Consider the following 23,867-nt stretch of genomic DNA (forward strand, 5'->3'; position numbering starts at 1 on the left):
GCTGTGCATGTATGCAGACTAGCAGCCCAAACCTGTGACATGCTGCAGGCCATCGTCAAGCTGTGCTGTGGCACTGCCCATGACCACCTCCGCAAGTTGCCTGGTAAGCACCACTCCCTCCCCATGTCCCTAGAAAAATGAGGATGCTGTGCTATGAAAGTTATAAAGGAGATGCTGGGAGAAGAGGCTAAAGAGATCCAAAAGCAGATGCTCAGAGGGCCCTGAAGGAGATGCTAAGGGGGTCCTAGAGGAGACAGTGAAAGTTGCTGAGGGGGACTGCAAAGAGATGCTAAGAGAAAATGGTAAAAGTGGTAAAGTTTTTGGCTGGGGCTGGGTTGATTCAGCTAATACTAATGCAGCTTGTTTCCAGCCCAAATGAGTGCATGCTTTTGCTCTTTATGGCATACATCTTCCTCAGTGGTCACTAGTACATTTCTCCCCCCAGGCCTGAAGACAGCAGCTACCACAGTGATGCAAGAGTTGGGAAGCTCCCATTGCCTGCTCTCCAAAATTCCTCCTTGTATTCAGAGGCTCATGGGTAAGGATGCTGGTGAGCAGCCTGCGCAGCCCTGACTCTTGGACACTGAGTTCCTCAGCCCCAGTGCAGTGAGGGATGGGGAGGGATGAACCATCAGATGCACTGACTGTTAACAGGGCAGAGCTGTCTTAAGGATGAGAGGTAATGGTCTTAAGCTGTGCCAAGGGAGGACCAGGCTGAACATTAGGGGACATTTATATTCAGAAAGAGCGGTGCTGTATTGACATGGGCTGTCCAAGGAGGTGGTGGAGATGTCATCCCTGGAGGTGTTGCAGAGCTGTGGAGATGTGGCACTGAGGGATGTGGGCAGTGGTCAGGTGGGGGTGGACTGGGACTGGGCTGAGTGACCTGAGAGGGCTTTTCCAACCTGAATGATTCTGGTCTCTGGGCTGCCCTCCATCACTGCAGTAGCTTAAAGGTATCCCCAGCATTGATGGGGTTGCTGAAAGGTAAATGAACTGTAAAGGCCAGTAGAGTGTCTAGTGGAGGTGACGGCCATGTACCAGGGTTTGGTTTGGTGTCTGTGGCTGCAGACCCCATCAACTCACTTGAAGGTTCCAAACATGGTGAATTCACCTGACTTGCACTGCTTTACCCGCACCCCATCCCTCCAGGCATATAAAAAGCTGGGCAGGGGGGGTGGATTTCTCACACTTCTCTGTTTCCACCCACTCCTGAAGCCAGGTGCACAGAGCCTGAAGCAGACGTGCACCCCTCCAGCACAAATCTGTCCTACATCCACCAAGGAGAAAGGGCCCTGCAGCAAGCACTGAGCATCCTGCAGCAGCCACGCTGCTGGCAGCCGGAGGCCGTGCCGGTAACAGCCCCAACCCTGTGCACTCCATAAGCCCCACACTGACATGTGTGGCACAGCCCTGATGAGGTTGCTATGCCTGGCAGAATGCAGGGGCCACAGTGTCCAGCACCACACTGCCAGGATTGGGCCGAGTCTTTCGGGCTGAGACTGTGCTGGCGGCACCGGTGGGCTGGCTGCAGGATGAGCTGTTTGAGCGGCTGGAGGAGATGCCCAACTGGAACCCCAGCCTCAGCCATGTGGAGGTAAGCAGCAGGACCCCCAGAGGGCATTAAAACCCATTGAAATCCCACTGTACACAATGCATGTGCTCCGCTGGTCCACAGGTGCTCCAACGCCCAGGCAAGGACACGCTGGTGACACACGAGGTGACGGCTGCCAGCCCTGTGGGACGCAGGGACTTTGTCTGCACGCGGCACCGCAGCAGGACACGTGCAGCCATCTACCTGGTGGGCACCACCGCCCACCTTGAGCAGCCACCCGCACCACAAGGCTGTGTCAGGTAACAGCCCCCATGGTCTGCCATTCTGTGACCTACTGGGGGAGAGGTCTCACCTCCAGGCCCCGATATTTTGTGATGTAACCTCCGTGTCCTGCAGGGCCGAGACACGGCTGAGCTGTATCGTGCTGCAGCCACTGCCAGGTGACCAGAGCTGCACACGTGTCACGTGGCTTCTCAGCATGGACCTGAAGGTAAGTGGCATCACAGCAATGCCCCTATGCTGGCTCAGCACCCATCATCCTTCACGTATTTCTCTGCCCCAGGGCTGGATCCCCACCTCAGTCACCAACCATGTCCTGCCACAGTGCCAGGCTGAGTTCATCGGGCACCTCCGCCAGCACCTCTCTGCCAACACCTGTCCTTGACCCTGTACACCATTATTCATTTGAGGAGAGGTAGCTTTATATTTCTGTGTGTATATTATATGTGCACATGGAGAGCATTTCCCCTCCTGGGCAACCACAGAGCCAAGGCAGGCATTGCTGCAAAGCATGGACAGAAACCCATCTTTCCTCTCACAGCTCCTTCTGGAGCCATGAAGCATGACTGCGGCCACTCTGGGAGGCTTGGAGCCTACATATCCCAGTGGCTTTGCTTATTTATTGGAAAGATAAAGCTGCTTGCAAAAGCCATGTGAAACCAAACCCTGGCTGATAAATAGGAGTTAAATAAAACACAGAAGTGGCAGCTCACTCTGCGAGATCCATTTCAATCACATGCAGGTCACGCACTGCAGTACTGTACTATTCCCACACTCTAAATAAATCAAAAGAAATAGACCGTGGTGTGGATTGTTTTTCTTTTTCTTTTTTTCTTTACATTATGTTAGAGTTCAAGAAAAAAAAAAAAAAAAAAAAAAAAAGGAAAAAAAAAGAAAACGACAAAAAGTGAACCCAACAAAATTAATAAATATTAAAAGTTAAAAAGCTCTGAATCTGGTATGTACAAAACTTTACACATTGCAGCACTGGCCAAGGAGGCAGGCAGCACAACATAGGGCAAAGTGGGCATGCTGCAGCCTCTACATGACTGGGAGAATGCCACTGGCACACAGCAGCCCTGCACCGACACCTCCATGGTAGCGAGGCTGAGCCAGCCCCAAGGCACCAACCTCCTCTGCCGTACAGCAATGAACCACTGCAAAAACTAATGCAAGAAAGCCATAATGCCCAGGACAGCACCAAACAGAGGAGTGTAGCTGACAACTTTCTGGAGGTTGGGTGAGTATGCATGCACGCTGCACCCTGCAGACGTTACAGTCCTGCACTGACACAGCTGCTGAAGCCGCAGGGGTTCAGCTCTGCATGGGGCTGGGAGGCTCCTCAGACTGTGAACAGCACCTGCAGTGAAGCATTATCTTTGGCACAATAAATAAATGCTGGCACTCCCAGACGAGGGCCCTGTGAGGGGCATGAGATGCGGCAGGATATGAGGTGTGTTGGTTGCTGGCTCAGACATGGGGTTCCATACCATTTCTCATGGCATCCACTTAATGCAGCAGTTGGGGCATCCTGCCTCAGCCCAGGGGTGATGTGGGGCAAAAGCATCTTAACGTCCCTTCGGTTCTTTTGGTACCATTTGGTAGCACCAGAAAAGGGTGATGGGGGCTTGCATACCAACATGAAATGCTCCAGCCTCCAACATCTCCCAGCACCATGTATGTTGCAGATGCAGCGCTCTGCTCATGCACTAATGGCACTGCAGATCACTCATCCCAAAAGCAGTGTGTCCTAAAGCCACTGTGCTCATGGGGCATGCCCAATACTATGGCCACCTTGCCAGCAAGCCCTGGACACGCACAGAACCACAGCTGAATTATAGCTGGGTTTGGAAAGTGAATTGGAGATAGCGGAGGACAAAGGAGCAGCTCCCTGTGTATGCACTTTGTGGGCTTCCTTCTTGGAAACTGAGCACCAAAAATAGACCTTTCTGTCTACCTACCAACCTGCCCTCAGACTCCCACTCCTTTCTCCTGACACAAAAGGAAGGTGCCCACCACTTCCTGTGCTCCCAGACAAGGAAAAAGTGGATTTGAGGCATCCCCAAAACTGAAGGACACACTTACTGCTCTAGAGATGCCCATCCTGCCTCTCATGCAGCCAGGAAGGCAACACCATCACTGCCTCAGGTGCACCAAGCCATGCACACCTCACAGCATCAGCCTGGCCCACCTCAGATCTACCTCAGCAGCCTAGAGCCTCCTCCCTACCAGCACCCGCAGCCCATGGAGGGGCAGAGTGTCCTCAGCTGAGGTCCAACTCCCCTGCAAGCTGCATGGAGCCCTATGCTTCTAAAGTGCTGTGCATATATCTAGTACTTGGCACAATATTTTTAATGGCATTAATCCCAACCCTTTTCCCACCATGGGGCAAACGGTGGAGGTGCAAGAGGGCAGCTCTCCAGCATAGCCATGACCCTAACCCCTTGGTGCTCTTCTTAGAGCTGAGCCCAGCATGATGCTAGTGGCATCTCTCCTGACACTTGGGCTTTCCTTGTTTTTCCCATGGATCTCCACAACACCTTGGTGCTCCGCAGACACTGGGCATATGGGAGAAGAGGGTCATGGTCTTGGGGATGCCAGAAGTTGGTATTAGTACAAAGCTGGCCAAGGACACTATTGGCTGAAAAGTCACTGCTGGGTGACAGATATTTTGGAAACCCTGTTTCTGGTCTTTGGCCTTGTCCTTATTGCTCATGCTATGGTTGGTCCTCCTAGAAGAGGTCTCAGAAGAGAGTCTTTGCAGGGAGACCACAGGTTCCTGAGCATCCTTGTGCTCTTACCCAAAGCTGGGTCTCTGCAAGCACCATGACAAATGTGCCGGTACTCGAAGGAGACAGGGGCTGGCCAAAGACCCAGGGTCCTCCTTCCAATTCCTTTCTGTCTTACTGCTTGAAGGGAGAGGAAAAAGGCAACCTTAAAGCCCTCCATTTAGCACCTTGGAAGTTGTTGGCCCATAGCTCATGGCCCAGGGCTCTGAGCCACACATGGAGGTAAAACCCTGTCTATAGCAGCCAAGCTGGTTTTTGCTCCATTTGACCTTTTTTTCCCTTGTGGCACTGCCAAAAAAAATGCCACAGCTGGGAGAGGGGAAATGAAAATCATGAGAAAACAGCAGTTTCCCCAGGAATTTTGGAAGAGCCAGGTCATTTCCAAACCTGTCTGCCCAGGAAAACCACTGCTGGAAGTGGGAGAAAAGGAGAGATGGAGAAGGAAGATGGAGGAGAACGGCTCCAGCCGAGGGGTCATGTGGGGTTACCTGGCTGCCTGGTCCCCACCCTCACTCTCTGTCCCCACAGATGACTCACTCGGGGCTGGGACTTCCCTGGGAATTGCAGTGGTGGGGCCGGCACTGGGTGTCCCCTGCACATAGGAACTGGGCACAGTAGGACTGGGGGTCCCCACAGGGGTCCCCGTGGGGGTGCCAGTGGGTGAGGCAGTGACGGAGGCTTTCTTGCCACAGGACTCGCAGCAGAGCTTGTTGTAGCCAGGGATGGAGCAGTAGCGGGCCAGGACCTCCATCTGGCAGAAGATGGATTTGTCCCCAAGGCAGGGCTCCCCTGGAGAAGGACAGAGCAGAGAGCGAGCATAAGTGAGCACGTATGGTCAGGGTGGTATTCACCTCCCACAAGGACACCAGGCATCAGTGCTAACCCTGCTCTTTGCCCCATTGCAGCTATTTTGGCAACGCTTGGATGGAAGAGGTAAGGGAGCTGGAGCATGAAGCCAATCCCTGTGATGTATCCACAGCTCCACGAGGTGGCAACCTGGCGCCAGGCTGTGTACCAGGGCAGGCGGGATGAGGTTACATTCACCCAAAGGGGGCTGCAGGATACCTCCTTCCTCCAAACACTTGCAGGGAGATGGCAGCAAACTGGGGATGCAGGTACAGGCCATGCAGTGTGCACCCGAGTCGCCTGAGATCCGTGAACCTTGCAGCCACCTGCCCTGCCTGGCACAGTGGAGGATGTGCACCTGAGGTGAGCAGTGCAGGAATGAGGCTGTGTGCTGGGGCACTTACTGGAGGAGATCTTGCTCACGGGGTTCTGGGGTCGCTCCCGGGGCTCCCACTGCCCTTCAGGTGTGACATGGTCACTAGCATTGGCACTGGCGGTGATGCCAGAGGGCTTCCCTGCAGAGAGAGCACAGGGTATGGAAGCACTAGAAATAACTTCAAAGGTGATTTTTTTTTAGAGGTTTTCTCAAAACCAAGGTCCTCAGGGGAATGACTGGTTGGCCACCCAAAAATAATCCATCTGTTACCTCTAGAGTGCCCACCTCCCTCCTACCCTTCTCAAGTTATCACCAATCTGACAGAAAATCTGCAGCCACCTGCAGCGAGCCCACACCACAGGCTGTCCCCACACCCCCACTCTCACCCAGGCAGACAGCCACGTGGCAGCCCCGGACGGCCTCTGGTTTGTCCCCATGGCAGTGCCCGCCGCTCTCCTCACCCCTGCAGACCACCTGCCGCTGCTGTACACCATCCCCACAGCTGGCCGAGCACTGCACCCAGGGAGAGAAACACAGCATGTGGGTGACAGCCAGGGCAGCCCCATGGGCAGCTCTGAGCCTCAACACACAGCCACATTCCCACATCGCTTACCTGTGACCAGGCACCCGTCCTCCACTGTGCTGGGCAGGGCAGGCGGCTGCAGGGCCGGCGGGTCTCGGGCCGCTCAGCACTGCAGTACTTAGCATGCAGGGTACGGTTGGTGCCATCCCGCAGGCGCTGCACACACTGCACAGCCCTCACCTGCAGCCCCAGCTTGCCGCAGGACTTGCTGCAGGCACTCCACTCCTCAGCCACCCAGCTGCAAGTGGTTGGGGACAGCATTAGTGGCGTGGGGGGATAAGGTCCCTGTAGGGCTAATTGAAGCTCAAAGCATCCATCCACCCACCCATCCAACTACCCATCCACTCTAAGGGACTCACGTAGGCTGGGAGCACTCCTGCAGGTTGCACCGCCGCCGGATGGGCTTGGGCTTCTTGCCGTTGTCGCAGAGGTTCCTATGCACCATGCGGTTGTCACTCCTCCGCCGGCAACCATACTTGGTGTACTGGATGCCTGGGAAGCCGGGGGTAGCATCAGGATTCTCCCACTCCCTGTCTTCCTACAGCTCCAGCAGGACGGGTCCCCCAAAGCTCCATGGAACCCAAGCTCACAGGGGTACAAGCAGAGAGGGACTGCGAGGGCTAAGCAGACCCAGGGCCTTGTCCCCAAAGCCACCCTGGCAGGTAGGGTGGACTGGAGAAGCTCAGCCACATTTTTGCAGCCAGGAAGAACAAGCAGCATGCAGCAAGTGCGGCCAAAGAGCTGCTGCACTCTGCCAAGTGAAGCGCTTGCCTGGGAGCAGAGCAGATCGGGACTAAGCTAGCGTAAAACATGAACTGTCTGTCACCCCGCAGGCAGCCCGGCTGCAGCAAGGTCAGCAGAGCCAGCGAGGGCTTGGCTTCCATCTCCATGAGCCCCAAAATCTTCCTGCATCCATGCCAGGAAGGAAAGTGGCAAGAGCCAGCACAGCCTGCTGAAGCCTTTTCATTTATTTCAGCACAGAGCCATGCTCAGCATGCCCAGTCAGCCTCACAAGAGCACGCTGTAACTATAATACAAAGGGAAAAGTACCTCCTCCACACGCCTTTGAGCACTGAGACCAGCTCTTGAGGGCCCACTCGTAGGAGTCCATCTCCTCCAGCAGGACATTGTTGTTGCTGATGAGAGGCAGCAGGTCCTCGTGGATGATATACCTGTACATCAGGCTGCTCCTCACCGCCTCCTCCCTGGGGATGAGCTGTGGGCAACAAGAGAAGCAGGGAAGGAGGGCAGGGAATTAAGCATAAGTGATGCCCACGCTAAAACACCCTCCCTTAAGCCACCCATCACCTCCCACCATTGGGTGGTGGCCACTCACCAGAACACTGATGGCCTCATGCAGAGGGCCGCTGGTTTTCAGGCTCTCCTTGCCTTGCTCCACAGTGTATTCCCATTCCAAGCCCATCTCAATGAATACCTTGCTGGTGGTTTCTTGGCCCTTGGCGTTAAGGATGAAGTTACCAGTAGCTTGATTTTTAACAGCTGGAGGAAAGAAATAAGTACTTCAACATCGTCTCCCCTGGAAGATTGATTCAGCCTTGGAAGGACTGGACTGACACAAACAAGACCCCTGCTGGTGGGAATTCTCAATAGGGCTGATAGGAAGTCAAGGGAGAGGTGAATGGAGCTGAGCAGAGACCAGGCCAGCTGCACCGTGGCATCTTAAAACCAGTCTCTGATCCCCCCCAGAGGGGAAGCACCATCAACATAGCAGTGCCTTCCACAAGTCTCCTGTTCTGCTGCTCCCAGTGCCAGCCTAAACTGCCCCAAAAGCCGCCCCAGTGGGACACACCAATGCTGTGGGACGCTGGCTCCATCTCCTCTATCTGCACATGCCTCGCCCCCGCTGGAATCTCAAACATCTTCAGAATACTCCCTGCATGACAAAGTGGATGGAGGAGACAGATTTTAGAAACAGAAGGGCAGGAAGGGGTTGGTCCCCCCCAGACACTGCCTCTGCCCAGACACTGTACTGCCATGGGACTGCACACAGCTTCCTCACCTGGCTGCTTTGGGGTCTTGGCCAAGGTGCCCTTCACTGTCCGGCAGTGGGAGTTGTCACCCCCACAGACACCACACTTGTCATCCTGCTTCAGGGAGCCAACCTCCTTGTCGCAGCCAACATGCTGTCACCCCAAGGGAAGAGAAGGCAAGCAAGGTAATGGCCCCACATTTGTGGCATCACCATGTGCTCAGCCCCACACTGTACACCACATTGGTCTCTGGGCTAAAATACACATTCCCAATCCCCAGGATGTGGACAAGGGGAATGCAAGAGCTTCTTCCCTGACAGGGTCAGCTCCTTACCACGCACTCGCCGCGGACGCAGATGCTGTAAGGATCCCGGTAGCTGCACCTGGTTCCATCGTGAACAACCTGGTTCATGAATACCACATCCCCTGTCCCCTCGGACTGGCAGATCAGCTCGCACTTCTGAGCGTCTGAGCAAAGCAGAAAGTAAACCAGCAAGCTGGCTGTCACCTTCAGGTCCCCAGCCTGCAGCAGGTGCCGAGGGATGGCACCCACCGTCAGGATGTTCATAGGGCAGCCAGGCATGCTTGCTGTCACGGTGGGTATAGTATGAATCACGCTTGGAGCACTGCTGGGCACGGAAATCTTCATAGGGCCCTGGGCATTCCTCACTGTTGCACACCTGGTGCTCATAGGTGGCTCCTGGGCAGTTGCGCCCACCATAAGCTGGGCTGGAAAATAAAACAAAAGGGTGAAGGGAGCAGAGAGGCAGGGATGCTGCTAGTGCAAGGTGCACCTCCAGCTTCAGCCAGGCTGAGATGCAAACATACGGAGGGTTGCTGCAGCTCCGGCTACGTGAGCGCACACCACCACCACACGTCCTGGAGCAGGAGCCAAACTTGGACCAGGAGCTCCAGCTGCCATCCTGGCTGTAGGGCTGCTCCGATGTCTTCCAGATACAGTGACCCTTGAAACACCACTGGAAGAGAAAAGAGATAGGGATTCGTCCTGAATCACACCTGCACTGAACCAGCCTGGGGGCATCTCCCTGTTGGCATGGTGGGACAGCCCAGGCAGCATCAATCCTAGCTTCCAAACAACTTCATTTGCACCCAACGTCCACATTTCCTTCATTTCCACATTGTCTGGCTTCTCATCTTCCCATCTCTGAAGCTGTGAAGTCAGTACTCACACTTTAACATTGTGCTAATGGGCATGCTAGAAGCCTGAAGTAAACCTGATGACATCATGAGTCCAATTGGACACACAATGACATCATCTCTCTGTGTCATACAACCAAAGGAGTACTGCAAGGGCAGAGGGTTCAGGAAGAGCGTAGTCCTCACCAGAGCCATGTGGGCAACTGGTGGGAGAAATAAGGAATGATATCACATTGTCATGCATGGGATATGCCAAAAAAAAACCACAGTGGGCTCAGAAACCCAACCCAAAAGGGAATAGTGCAGCTGATACCTTGCCCAAGGAGCACTCGGTGCCATCCAAGGGGGGCCCTTTCTTGGTCTTGCAGAAGTAAGGGTTGTCCGGGTGGCTGCACCACAGCTGCTTGCAGGGGTCAAAAGTACGGAACTGCAAAGGAAGCAGAATATTGGTGGTGCTGGTACTGTCCTGCCCCACAGAGAGCCTAATCTCAGGGCAGGAGAAGGTACCAGGGTCCTGGTGAGCACAGGACAAGGTGACAGGGGGTAGACAGCAGCAAAGTGGCAGCACAAGAACTATACTCACTGCTGTGCAGGTCTTGTAACCCACACCAAAGTCAAAGCGGCACTGTTCATCCATGGAGTAGTTAATGCCTGGCAGCTCAGGGACTGAGGGCCACTGGTGCTCAAAGGGATCGTCCAGCAGGCAGTCGTAGGAACTGCGGGATGGGGCAGAAGAAGGGGATTTCCCTCCTTCCCTCACCTCCCAACTCAGATATTCAGAAATCCCAGTTCACTGAGTCCCAACACAAGCTACCCACTGCCGCAAAACACATTTCATAGAACCACAGAACCATAAAGACCACAGAACCACGGGCAGGGTTGTCAACCACTGTGTGCTTGCACATCAGCAGCAAAGAGCAGCCCAACGACCCACTCTGTCTTCAGGCTTCACTGGTGTTCTCCATGGCCTTGGCACACAAAACCACTCTGCTGGGCTTCTATTGCCTTTTGGAAGGGGAATGGGTAAGACGCAACCTACTGTATGTAGCGGTTGAGCTCCTGCTTGCTGCAGCGGGACCAATGGTAGCGGTGGAAGGCAGCCTGGACCAGCGGGGCCATGATGCTGCCCATACTGGTCTCATCAGCACAGCGGTTGCCCTGACCATCATGCTCCATGCCCAACCTGTCAGAAAAAGACAGCGAATCTGATAGCCCATGGCATATGGCACCCCAGGAAGGATGTGATGTGCCAGCTCTGTCCCCATCACTTACACGTGGCCGGTCTCATGGGCCACCACAAACGCTGAGGAGAAGCCATCCTCATGATTGAGGGTACAGCTGCGGAGAGGGTGGCACATCCCTGTCACCGGTGCATAGCCTGCAGAAAGTGAAAGAAGGAGAGGGGAGGAGAGGGAAGATATGGCTTTTGAAAAAGGCAAAAAAAATAAAGGGACAAGCAAGAGCCGGTCATAATTCATACTACCCTTTTTGGCATCGAGGGACAGGAAATTGTTAAAGGAAGGATACACGGGTCCCAAGGAGCTTTGTCCAAAGCAGGACAACATCATCCTGTGTAACTCTGACACAGCATTTGGGATGAAGGCAGAGGGTGAGCTGAGAGGAAGGCTGGGCTCAGCAGGTGACAAAGGGGCAGGAGAGGAGGACCCCAACTCATCCCTCACCCATCCCACCACTGCAGGCTAACTGAAAGAGAGCCCCAAAGACAACGGCAGTTGAGCAGACAGTGTTTGACACTCCACAGTCAAAAAGAAAGCAAAAGTCAAGCTAGGAACCTTGAGAAAGAGAAGTGGGTAATTGGGTTTAACCGCACAGCAATGAGTCAAATCCTGGATAAGGCTTTTTTATTTTTTCCATGAAACTTTCCACAAGAAAGAGCAATGACGTGGAAAGTTTTCTGGATGAGAGAGAATATATTTTGTCTAGAATGAAAATGGGATCACATCCCAACCAAGAAGGTTGTCTGGCAGGGGAACAGGATGAGGAGACAGAAAGGACACTGACACCTACAACGAAGGTCTGGGTGAGAACTGGGAGAAGGAAAGAGTTCTCAGCAGTGACAAGAAGTACCTGAAAAGCATTTAGTTGGTAAAGATCAGCTCAGCACCTTTCCCAGCTCCGTGGAGCTTTGCCACCAGCCATCCCGCACTGACCACCTCTTGTCCCAGCATTTCCCATGGCAAGGCAGTGCCCACACATGGGGCAGCTCCCACTCCAGCCTCTCGTAATGCAGAAAGCCAGAATTGCATCAGCTTTCCAAGATTACTCAGTGCTGGCCACTGCTGCTCTCCTCCACACCGCAAGCTGCTGCCAGCACCAGAAGTTTTTATAGGCTCCCCAGGGCCTGGCTTGGCTCTGCAGAGGAGAGCACTGAGGCTCCAAACCGCAACACTGTGCAGCATGAGGATGGAGATAGCGCTGGTCCTTCTGGAGCTGGACAACTCAAGGGGAGCCTCAGCCAGCTCCTGGGGAAAACCCACTGGTAAACACCCCCAGCACCACGTCCTTCCAGGCTCCTGCCCATATGCCAAAAAAACGTCATCTCACCACTGCCATGGGGTGCAGTCACTTGGCCAGAAAGCTTCAGAAAAACAAAATAAAAATTGGGTCACAATGACCCACACAGAGCCAGGTTCTCTAAGTCCCTGACAAGCTCCCTTGCTGGTTCTCCCCTGGTAGACTGCACGAACATGACCGAGATTAATACAGTACCTTGCATACCTGCAGGACCAAAATCTTGCCTAGTGAGGAACACGGCGTGGTCGTGGTGCTCAGCATGATCGGGGTCAGAGCGCTGCTGTGCATGAGCCCAGCGGCAAACCTGCTCCAGGCTCCGGGATGGGTTCCCACGCTCAATCAGGCTGACTGACTGGGAAAAGAAGCAAGAAATCAAAATATAATAAAATAAAATCGAGGAGCTTAGCATACTGGAAAGCAAGGAGCATTCCGATTCCTGCTCTGGCTCTTTAGCAAGATGCTGATGCTCAGCACTTTTCAGCCTTGCGGTGCTTGAACAACACGGTTAGAGACCCCAGCAGAAAACATCTTCAATATCTTCAGTTTTTGTTCAGGACGACCACTTTGCAAAGATGCACTCAGAACAATCTCCTCTCTACCTGGTGGGCAGGCACCTACTGAGCTCAGGAGCTGAAGAAGGATCAGAAACGCTGCTCTTTCCATAAGGAGCCATGGGGGTCCTTATCCTGCCAAGTGCAAGGCAGAGACAAAAGGCCCAAGCGGAGGGGCTTCCTGAGACCAGTGGCAACCTCAACCAGAACTCAGTGCAGAAGCAGAGCTGGCTGTGCTGTGATGCCTGCACCATGTCACCTCACAGAAAGCTCTCAGAAAACATCAAACATTCGTGGGCTGGGACCTCACCCAGATCCAAACATCTGCACAGGGCTTCCACATCATCCCCAAACTTAAACAGTGACACAGTCGGCCACACCATCTGCCTCTAGTACAGGGTTTTGCAATGATTAAATCACCCTGACCACAGCCCCCGAACCCTCATCCCACCTTCCCCTCCATGGATCACATCATCCTCTAGCCCCAAGCACGGACACTGCTGGGAAGAAGCCAGATGTGCTGCTGGCTTCCACAGCTAACAATGATGTTTCTCTCAGCCAGGATTTGCCAAAAATGAGACTGCCTCTATTCTCATCCTTGCGCTCCCGAGAACCATCGCCAGGTCTCTAGGATGCATTTTGTTTCTTCTGGCCAAGCAGAAACAATCAGAGCTTTTCTCAAAGATCCACTGGGGCTGATTCATGGACCACACACAGATATTACTGCATCGGGCTTGTTAATATTCTTCCTAGAGCACTCTGTGTAGTGTAAGGACTTGCCATGAAACGCACAGCAAATTGCATTGTTCTATAGGAAACTTTCTGGCTCAAAACCAAAGAGCAATCTAAGAAACAACAAGAACACTCCTGTGCCACAGTGCCTGGTGCTGCCCTTACCTGACGGTACCCCACCATGATCATCCTGACTAGCACGATGTTGATGTGGACACCCAAGGACTCATCATGGTAAATTTCATCCACCTGAAGAATGAGAGAAAAAGATAAAACAGAGGGAGAGCTGAGACCTTCACAGCTAGCAAAGCAGCCCCTGGTCCCTGCTGCTCTTCACGCTCCTGTGTTCAGCATCCTCCCACCTGTCACCCACCCCACGCCCTGCAGGAAGAATGGCTTAAAATAATCCTCTTGTGGCTTTCTAAGGAAATCCCTGGAAAATGGAGCTGACATGGGTCCTATGTCCTGCTCGTCCAGGGTGCCTGACCCATAACCCACAGGGAGGTGCCTAGAGTGCAGAGGCCAGCACAGTCTGGCCATCAGCTAAGTGTTTAGCTTTCCACATGCATGTTTATGCATATCCCAACACTGTTGGCAACAAGCATTGCTCCCCAGCTAGGTCCAGCCCTGCACGCTCTCACTCCTCTCCCACTTTCCAAGACCAGGTGCAAAGACTGCATCTCCCTCCTCCCACCCTCAGCTGGCTTTGTTCTTGTTGTGCTTTAAAAACCACAGAGCAGACCAGCCAAAAAAGCAACATTTCCCAGCAATCAGGGGGCTCAGATGTTCAGTGACATCACCAGCACCAACGAGAGCAGCTGCCTTTCCCACGGGGCCCCCTCCACCACAGAGCATCCCACAGCAAGCTGCAGAGCTTGGATACAAGGAAATGCTTGGGGATGACATGTCCTTGCAGTTGGAATTTCTAAAAAAATTTAAAAAAAGAATAAATAATAAAAATAAAAAGAAGAAAAGAAATTGATCTTATCAAAGCAAGGGTATTACTCAGCTGTTGTGCCGGTGAGTCAAATCTGACCTACTGCTTCAAAACCCTGGGAGCAATCCACAAGAGGAGACAGCACAGCACAGAGAACAGGGAGGGTTTGTGAGTCAGTACAGTAACACATACATCTAGCTCTGCTGCTAGAGATCACTTTGTAGAGGAACTCATGAGTTATTGCCCTCTTTTCCTGCATTTTGGGAAGGAAGAGGTTTGAAAGGGCGGCCCTTAATGGAACTTCTCTCTGCTCTTCCTTTCACAAGTACCTGTTCTGCTCAAACATTCTAACAGCAAACAGCAACATCCATCCTTTAACACTCACCACCCCATATTCTGAAGACATATGATCAGAATTAATAAGTTCTCCAGCCCTTCAGCAGAAACACAAGAGAGACGGCCCGTGAATGTATGACTTTCTGTGGTTAGCAGGCATAGTGGTGTTGGGCTGACAGCTGAGCTTGGTCTTAATCATCTATTCCAACTCTAACAATTCTATGGTCAGGAGGAGAAGGGCTCCAGGACTTCAAGAAACTATCACTGATTTCAACCATCTTGGTTTTACTCAGGTTCTCCTGGGGTTGCTCTCCTCAAACCTGGGAGCCGTGCAAGAAGACACGATAATGTTGAGGAACAGCAAATGAAGCCCAAGACGAAGACACAACACAGCAGCATGAATACCATGGCATCCTGCCTCATAATCCAGCAGTGAGAAGGGGGCACTAACTTCCCTTGGCTCTTCCATGATGAACATTAAAATGAATGTTATAAACAGAAGCCAGGTTTACAGCTTTTTTCCTTTGTTTTTTTTTTCCCTTTTCCCTCTAAGCTTCCACTCGAACAATGGCTGCAGATGCCGCATGGATTCAGATGACTTTCCAGGCAGCATGAGAGCTTTGTGAGGCCCAGGACTGACAGCAGGCTTCTGTTTGAGTCAGTCCATTCCTGAACCCCAGCATGAGCCAGCATCAGTGCAGCCACGTGACCACCAGCACTTCCATGGAGCAGCCCAGGGCTACGCAGAGGTAACAGAAGCCCACTCCTGCCACACCTCGAATGCAGGAGGAGGACAAAACAACTTTTTACGTTTTTTATAGTAACAGAACAAGGGGGAATGGCTTTAAACTAAAAGAGGGGAGATTTGGGTTAGATGTTAGGAATACATTCTTTACACAGAGGGCGGTGAGGTGCTGGCACTGCTACCCAGAGCTGTGGGCATCCCCTCCCTGGAGATTCCCATGGCCATGGATGGGGCCCTGACCTAGTGGGGAACAGCCAGCCCACAGCAAAAGATGGAGCTGGATGGGCTTTGAGGTCCCTCCTAACCCAAACCATTCTGACTCCACAGCAACCTCTGCAGCTGATTCAGAAATCAGATAAGGAGCAGATCATCAGCAGATCTGGAGAAAAGCCCTCCAGAAAATACCTGCTGTGTAGGGGAACAGCTGGTGTGCAGAGCTCCTTACCTAACAGGGTCAGATGTCAGCCTGCGTACTGCCACCATCTGGAAAGGCACACTCTCCAGCTCCATTTAAGGGAGGTATAATGCAGGAGACACTAAAAGCACAGTCCAGCCACGGGCTGGAGGCAAAGCAGCAAGGCCAGCAGACTGCAGCAAGCCGGGGGGCAGCAGCAGTGCAGCACAGCACCAGGACCCCACTCCCACTGTGAGCCGCCCTGCAGCCGTCTAGACTCCCCCGTTCCTGAGGTAAGGCAAACACAAAGAGAGCACGAGAAGAATTTGCCAGGCAAGCAGAATCGCTGACGTTTCCAAATCCCAGGTCTCGCGGGCAGGGCAGCCAAGTCATCTTCAGCCGCTTGCCCTGCACTCGCATGCCTCCACGCAACGGCTACGCTGTCCCAAACACACGAACCCGTGTATGGCGGGGAAAGCGCATGCATGTGTAAGAACAACATCAGAGGTATTTGCTGTTGTTATTGCATCGCCAGCAAGGAGGCAGCTCACAGAGCTGACTTTTATTTTGCAAGCTCCGTGGGGAGGGAAGAGAATCTCTGCCTGTTCAGCACAGCAGTTAGGTAACCCCAGGCTAAAAATAAAGCTGGAGCTTTGCACTTTACCCAAATCCCTCTTACGTGGGGTCTCAGCAACACTTTTTCCCCACAAACAATGAACTCCCAATGCGCTGGAGGGGGCGCACAAGTCAAAGCCTGGCTCTGACTCATGAGGTTTCCCTAGAAACACGAAACAATGGGAAAACACCAAGTACATCATGCAGTTACCCAAACTGTGGGGCACAAACCCTAGTGATGCACAGGGTCCCACACCAGCCCCGCTCCCACTCAACGGAATACCTACAGGGAGGCATTTATCTGCATTACGTTACTTTTCCCCTTTCATTGATGCAGTGCTTCCCACCCTCCTCATTCAATTCCCAGACCCCAGCGCTGCCTTTATCTGAGCAGTCGGCAGCCCAGTGAAAAGCGCTGCCGCCAAACCATGAAATGGGGCTGAAAACTGCCTTTTGATGCATATTGGCAGCCCTTGTTCCCTGGTGAGAAGGGGCAATGAGCTCATCTCCGGAACCCCAAACACAGGAGACCCCACAGCATCCTTCATGTGAAGGAGGAGCTAATGGGAAAACGGGGAAAAACTGCCCAAAAGCAGTATATGGATATGGTGCTGGAATTCCCACCGCCCTGCACACCAACACCTAGCATGGGGAAAGCATCAGAGAAGAAAAGGTTGCAGGGAAGGCACTGGGCTATGTAAAAGAACTTCATAGAATCATAGAACAACCCAACTTGAAAGGGACCCATAAGGATCACTGAGTCCAGCTTCAACTTCTCCATCTCCTGCATATGTCTGGGGCTGGTAGCATTGTAAACACCCTGAGGATCCACCCAGAGGAGGCTCACACCTCCTCTGAAAGGTGGCACACCAGCACACCCCTCCTACACATGGTTTACCCCGCAGCCCTAAGAATGAAGCACGGCGACCCCTCCCCACAGCCACCCCGGGGATCCACCAGCAGCGCCTTACGATGTTCATCAGGGTGAGGACATAGTTCTGCACATGCTCCTTCCCATGGAAGCGCACCACTGAGTCATCAACAGCCAGCAGCACCTCGATGTTGTAGCCATCCCTCCTGGCATGCCGCCGCCGGCGCTCCGCTTCACCCAGCCGCTCAGCCAGCCGCTCCAGCGAGTTGGGGAGCTCACCCAGCTGCACACCTGGCCACCAAGGGGGCAGGAGAAGAAGGAGCAGGGGTGAGGAGAGCCAGCACTGAGAGTCAGGTTAGGGGCTCAGTGCATCTTTGCTGATGCTGGGTGTGGAGGTGGTTGTGGTACGGTACAGTGAGACCATAAGGATGGGCCTGCTGGGGAACATGTGCTGATGGTGGTTCACCCCACGTAATGAGGTTTGGGTTGGGTTTTTGGATCCGTGTTTTCAAGGGTACCACTTTTAATGAAGTCCCCCTTGTAATGATAATGCCTCAGATTAATGGAGAAGACACACTGAACATCCCCTGCTGCAGCATCCTGCTCTCCCCAGCCCCACCAGCAACCCTAGCCCCAAACAACTACAAATACCCTGTGCCCTTAATCTATACAGATTCCTCCCGAGAAAGAAAGAACAAACCCAGAAAGTCCAAGTTTTAGGAGGGAAGAGGCAGGGCAACATGAGGACATAGAAGTCAAAGAGTGCAGGAGGTGGGAATGCTGTTGTGGAAGTGTTCCAGAGCCGTGGAGATGTAACACTGAGGGATGTGGGCAGTGGGCAGGTGGGGGTGGGTTGAGTGGACTTTTGCAACTTGAATCATTCTGTGATCTATGATTCAAACAGCCAAATCAATACCCAACAATAAGCCACAGAACTGTTGCAAAGCCAAAGCCAAGCACTTGTTGTGGGGAACAGGCATGTCCTGGCACCCCAGACGCTAGCAGGCTGCATGCCCACCCCCAGCCTGGCACAACCAGGTAATTTACAGAACGCAGGGGTCCTACCTGGGGGCTGTGGGGGGCCATGCTGGACGGCCGTGCGGGGATACACCACATGGGCACGGCCCCGTGCCTCCATGTCTTGCTGCCCGCGCTCTAGTGGCTCAATGAAGAACTCACCACTGTCTGTCCGGATCAGGCCAGCCTGCAGGGTGCAAGGAGACAAAGAGGAAAAATGGGAATGCTGAGCTCAATTATATACCCACAACTCTTTTTGGGGACTAAATGGGCTCATTTGGCTACTTCCCTACTAAGCTGCCCAGTACCCCCACCACTGGATCCATCTTGTCTCACCAGTTTCCCCTGCATCCCCTGTGCCAGGGGACACCCAGCTGTCCCCACACACATCCTTCTCCCCCAGGCCACCAAGAAGGGAAGCGGCCATTCCCTGCTGCGATGGCAATGGGATGAAGGAAAGGAACTCCCATCTCTGCCCTGAAGCATTTGGGATTAACACGGGAATCCTTTTGGTGACACACTGGGCTGCACCATGAGTCCCACTGCTTCCCAAATCCTAGCAAGTGTGGGCAGGACATACAGATCAGTTCCCCAGTCACACGAGCCTACTCCCACAGCACAACATGGACCCAGTGGAGCACTCACTGGGGAAGCATGGACACATCACCGCATCCCCATGCCATCAGCCAACCTGGCTCCATTATACTTCCACAAATTTCCTGCTCCACTTTGCTTTTTTCAGCTGCTTACCTCCTCTTGGAAGCAGATCAAGGGTTGCTGTGGCTTTGGTCCTCCTTCTTGAGGAACCTTGGTGCACCACACTGCATCCTTTCCTCCCACCCTGCATGTAGCCACAGCCCCAGCACATGGCACTGGGAGGTCTGTGCTCCATGAGGACAGGGGGATCCTGTATTTGGAGCACCATGTTTACAGTCCCTGCTCCCCTCAGATACCAAGCAGGAACCTCTCCCCATGGAAAGCCCCATTTTTTAAGTGTACAGCTCCCAGACATTGTTACCACCAAGGATACAAACAACACAAAAGTCCAGAAGGATGCTTGAATTTTAGAATTCACATAAAATTTCAGAGCTCCCCACCAAGGTGAGCTGTCGGCCACCCCACTGCCCAACACAAACCACACAGCCCTGAGGGCAGAGCCCCGGGCACGGCCCCAAGCACGGCCGGCACGCTGGGATTCCACACGCGTGAATGCGCCCAGCGCTTCCCACCACGCGGCGCCGAACGCAGTGAGCAGGGCTGCTGTCTTTCCCATAGGATATTCCCCATTGGGACACAGCGTTCAAGAAGGTCTCTTTGAAGTCAGCCCTACCAGAAAAAAAGGGAAAACACTGATATTTTTGGAAGCAGCCCTCAGCACAGCGACTGCTGCCAGAATGCAGAGGGCTGGGAAGGATGAAGGCTCCCCTCCAGGTCCTCACTGAGCCCATATGGCAGAGGAGGGGGGTGCCCCCTCACCCCCAGGACCCCCAGCACCCCCCAGGGATAAAACTCCCCAGGAACCTCAGGAAACCCTGAGCATGGAAAAAGTCACCAACTGTCCAGGGAAGCAGAGAAGGGGGGAGTGGAGACGTGCCTATGGATTTTTCCTATGCGCCTCACGCTTCATTTGAACAAACCGTCCCAGAGAGAGGCACTGCGGGAACACACACAGCCAGGGGTCGCGTGGGGAGAGGCTTTGGGGCACGGAGCAGTGCACCCCGCTACCTGCTTCCACCCCAGCCTGCAAAATGGGGTGGAAAATGCCATCTGGGGGACTCGTGGCTTCTGGGGGGATGCTCTGCCCAGCACTGCTCCAGCACAGTCAGTCAGGTAGCGACCAGCAAAGCCAAAGGTGCTCAGGGTAGGCACAGCCCCAAAGCTGCCAGCCAGCATCACAACCTACAGCAGAAAGCAGCTCCCAGTGCAGCAGCAGCACTACTGGCTGCTTGCTGGAGGCAGAGGAAGCATCCCCACCACTTTCAACCACGTCCAAGTTCGCCGTCCGCGAAGAGCTCCGGGTCACAGAGAACTCTCTGCTGTTTCCCAGCCTTGCTGCATTTAGAGGAGATGCTTCCAAAGCTGGGGATGATGAGCTCAAACTGCTGGCAAAAAATAAACTGCCGGATGGACGCGGAGTATTTATTTCTAGCCCTGCTGCTCTATCATTTCTGCTTGTAGAGTAACACCACGCGCCGTATAAAAAGAATGGAATGCCAAATTGTTTGTGCTAGCAGCCAAAAGCAGCTGCGGAACTGCCAGAATAAAACAATAAAAAAAGAAGCAAAGGGGAAAAAAAAAAAGTGAAATGAGAATTTTAGAGCGACCAAAGTGCAACCTGGGAAGTGATACCGGGAGGAAATAGTAAATGCTGGCATGAAAAAGGAGAGTTAAATTGGAGTAAATTGGCCCAGAGGAAGTTTGAAGGGCAGTGATTTGAGGTGAAGAAAAGTGAGGATAAACTACTGAAGCATATTCAGAATAGAACCCTGCGGGCAGGAGGGCTGCTGGGGATGAAGAGGCAACGGGGGCTGCTGTGTTGCTGGTTCACCCTCACACAGCCATCCCAAGGCCACCAGAAAGCCCAAATAAGTGAGCTATTGCCAAAACCACGGAGATGCTCCTCAAAATGAAGCCTGGGAGAGGGACACGTGGGCAGAGCTATAGAACCACGGCATGGTTGGGTTTGAAAGGACCTTAAAGCCTACCCAGCCCCACCCCCCGATGTTGTTGGGTGCCCCCCAATTGACCAGGCTGCCCAGGGCCCCATCCATAGCAACTGAGGGATGCTGTCTGGGTGAGGAAGGAGCAGCACTGCCACCCTCACCATAGTGACCATAGCACCCACAGGGCAGTATCCCCTAACCCAGACCTGCCCAAGCTCTTCATCTTAGGACACCCAACCCAAAGCATAAAGAACCCCAATGGTGCAGGGCCAACACCTACCAGCCCGTCACAGTTGCTGATGGCCACGGTGCCACCAGGCACACCGGTGATGTCCCCGGTGAAGAGGCAGTGATGCTGCAGGGGCTGCCGCAGTAGCAAACCAAAGTCTTCCTGCCACTCAGCCACGGCACGTGGTGGCACCAGGCCGGCATTGGGTCGCAGCCGGAGGTGCAGCTCACGACCCAGCACCGTGACATTGAAGTAGAGCAGGCGGCTGCCAGCACCGTGCTGGGAGGATGCATGGTGGGCCCCACGGCGGCGGCGGGCTGGGGCAGGGGGACAGGGAGCTTCAGTGGGGGCCGTCGTTGCTGTGCCACCGGACAGTAAGTGGGAGAGGAAACGGCCGCGGCAGTCGGTGCTGAAGGGCACGGTCACGCCATACTCGCTCAGTTGGCCGGATAGCAGGAGCTCTGCGGGACACGTGGGGGGGCGGAAGGATGGGTGAGAGACCAGACAGGTGGGTGAACGCACAGGTTAGCGGGTGGGTGGATGGAAGGATGGGTGGGGTGACCGGATCGGTGGGTGGATGGATGGAGATGGATTTAGGGTAGATCGGGGTTACCCCAGGCAGAGTTCCCCCCAACACAACTCCCGCCCCAGCCACTGCTCACATCCTAACCCTCTCTCCAACCACCGCTGTTGATACCATCCTACTGCTCGTCTCCAACCCTACTCACCCTCCCCCCAGCCCCGAAACCTCCCTACCGCCCCCCAGCTCAGTCCCCCGTACCTGGGCTGCCGGCGGCCAGGCAGCCTTGCAGCGGGACGAGGCAGGAGAGCACCAGCCGCAGATAATCCATTTGGGGCCGGCGGCTGCGGGGCGGGCGGGGCTCACACAGCTCGGCGCCCGCCTCCCCCCGCGCCGCCGCCGCCGCCGCCGCTACCCGGGGCCGGGGTCGGGGCCGCCGCCTGCGGGGAACGGGCGGCGCCGAGCTGCGCGGCCAACGCCGCCGCCGTGAGGGCAGCACAGGGAGGGTCGGGGCGGGGACTGGGGAGGGTGGGGAGATGGGCAGGGGATATAGGGGCATCGAAAGGGGAGGTGGAAACAAAAGGGAGGAGGTATTGAAGTGAAGGGAAAGTACGCGAAAAGTGAAGGGGATTGGGGGGAGGAAATATAGTAAACCGAAAGGAAGATGGAAATTGTAAGGCAAAGAGAGGGGGAAAAGGAAAAAAAAAAAAAAAAGAAGAAAAAGCAAAAAAGGAATTAAAAAGAGCAAAAGTGGAAGAAGAAAAAAAGAAACGAGGGAAAGAAGAGAAAAAAAAAGTGGGAGAAAGGAGGGGAAAAGGGGGAAAGAAGGAAAAAGAGGAAGGAAAATTAGAAATAAAAGAGAAAAGAAAAGGAGGGGAAAAAGAAATAAAGAGAAAAAAGGGGATAAAAAAAAGAAAGGAGGAGAAAAAGTTAAAAGGAGAGACTAAAAAGAAAGAAGAATAGAAGGAGAAAAAGGGAAAAAAAGGATAAAAAGGAGGATGTAAATGAAAAGAGGAAAAGAAAAAAAAAGGAAAAATAAGGGGGAAAAAATGAGAAAAAATGAAAAAGGAAAAAAAAAGAAAAATTAGGGAAAATTAAAAGAGACAAAAAAGAGGAAAAAAAAGGGGGGAAAAAGGAAAGGAAAAAAAAAGAGAGACAAAAAAATGCAGGGAAAAAAAAGCAAGAAAAAGAAAAGAGGAAAAAAGATTAAAGAAAACCAAATAGAGAGCATTCAAAATGTACAAATAGGGACCAAAACATAGCAGAAGAAAAAGAGCAGAGGGGGGAAAAAAGGAGGAAAAAACAAACAACAACAGAGGTTAAAAAGAGCAAGGAATCAGCAAAAGCAAAGGGAAACAACCAAGGAATAATAATAAAGGCAAAAGAAGTGGAAAGGTAAAATAAAAAGCAACGATTTTGAAAAAGAGAGAAAAAAAAAAAAAGAAAAAAAAAAGTAGCAAATTTACAAAGTTGTTGGTGTGCATTTCATGCACTGCATGACCTCATCCCTCAGGCATGCCGGCCCCGATTAGATTAAAACCCAAAATATTTACTGCCGCCGCTCCGGGGGCAGAAGGCACGAACTGGGGAGAGCAGCCCCAGCCTGCAGGGCTGCGTGGGGGGCCCATGAGAAAAGCCCCATGGAGGTGTGGGGAGCCGCTGAGGAGGCCACCGTGCCTGGACAAGAGCGTGGCACCGCGGGGCTCAGTGCTGGAGGCTGAGGGCTTGGCCATCAGGTTGTGTTCCCAATGCACCAAACAACAGGAGGCCGCTATGGGGCGGGAGCAACATGGAAAGAGGGATCTGTCCATTCTTCAAGATGGAGATGCCATTCCTTTGGGTCAGGCTGCCCAGGGCCCCAACCTACCCAACCATCAGCCCTTCCCGCGCAATGGGAACGGACCAAGGGAGATCTGTTCCTGCAGCACTGGGCGGCTGCCAGAGCCTGCTGGGAAAGGAGAGGGGAAAAAGTTGCTCTCCTTCTAGGAACGGCCGCTCCAGCCGACAGAGCTGAGAAACCCCCTGCCATCCAAAATGTCTGCAGGGACCCCAATGGCAACGTGGGATGGTGGGGACGGGGAGTGACACAGTGAGCCATGTGCTCCCACAGGGGTGGGTTTGACCACAAGCCATTCAGCAGGCAAA

General features: G+C 53.5%; 2 protein-coding genes across 9 annotated transcripts; one reads left to right on the plus strand and one right to left on the minus strand.

The window, feature by feature from the left end:
- Positions 1 to 2,361, plus strand: LOC107315755 (steroidogenic acute regulatory protein, mitochondrial-like). 2 transcript variants are annotated; one of them, XM_015866444.3, is made up of 7 exons: positions 1 to 103; positions 446 to 538; positions 1,219 to 1,355; positions 1,439 to 1,597; positions 1,679 to 1,854; positions 1,952 to 2,045; positions 2,118 to 2,361. In XM_015866444.3, exons 1-7 carry the CDS (start codon positions 40 to 42, stop codon positions 2,217 to 2,219), a joined length of 825 nt encoding a protein of 274 aa, XP_015721930.3. In that variant the 5' UTR covers positions 1 to 39; the 3' UTR covers positions 2,220 to 2,361. The 2 variants fall into 2 exon arrangements, with proteins under 2 accessions (XP_015721930.3, XP_085410282.1); XM_085554156.1 differs by lacking the exon at positions 1 to 103 and having other exon boundaries at positions 243 to 538.
- A 278-nt stretch (positions 2,362 to 2,639) lies between these two features.
- On the minus strand, positions 2,640 to 22,249 carry ADAMTS14 (ADAM metallopeptidase with thrombospondin type 1 motif 14). Of its 7 annotated transcripts, none has more exons than XM_015866443.3 (22): positions 21,984 to 22,248; positions 21,254 to 21,663; positions 18,359 to 18,497; positions 17,394 to 17,584; positions 13,561 to 13,644; positions 12,317 to 12,464; positions 10,850 to 10,955; positions 10,617 to 10,760; positions 10,161 to 10,293; positions 9,891 to 10,004; positions 9,248 to 9,396; positions 8,973 to 9,148; positions 8,754 to 8,887; positions 8,449 to 8,572; positions 8,239 to 8,322; positions 7,765 to 7,928; positions 7,479 to 7,644; positions 6,788 to 6,920; positions 6,459 to 6,666; positions 6,232 to 6,358; positions 5,874 to 5,984; positions 2,640 to 5,412 (listed from the first exon to the last, which is right to left on the minus strand). In XM_015866443.3, exons 1-22 carry the CDS (start codon positions 22,051 to 22,053, stop codon positions 5,108 to 5,110), a joined length of 3,420 nt encoding a protein of 1,139 aa, XP_015721929.2. In that variant the 5' UTR covers positions 22,054 to 22,248; the 3' UTR covers positions 2,640 to 5,107. The 7 variants fall into 7 exon arrangements, with proteins under 7 accessions (XP_015721929.2, XP_015721928.2, XP_015721927.2 ...); XM_015866442.3 differs by having other exon boundaries at positions 6,226 to 6,358; XM_015866441.3 differs by having other exon boundaries at positions 12,308 to 12,464.
- Between the last annotated feature and the right edge of the window lie 1,618 nt (positions 22,250 to 23,867).

The sequence above is a fragment of the Coturnix japonica genome, chromosome 8 (genome assembly GCF_054131305.1).
Source record: "Coturnix japonica strain WE chromosome 8, WE-NBRP24, whole genome shotgun sequence".
In the NCBI taxonomy this organism is placed as follows: domain Eukaryota; kingdom Metazoa; phylum Chordata; class Aves; order Galliformes; family Phasianidae; genus Coturnix; species Coturnix japonica.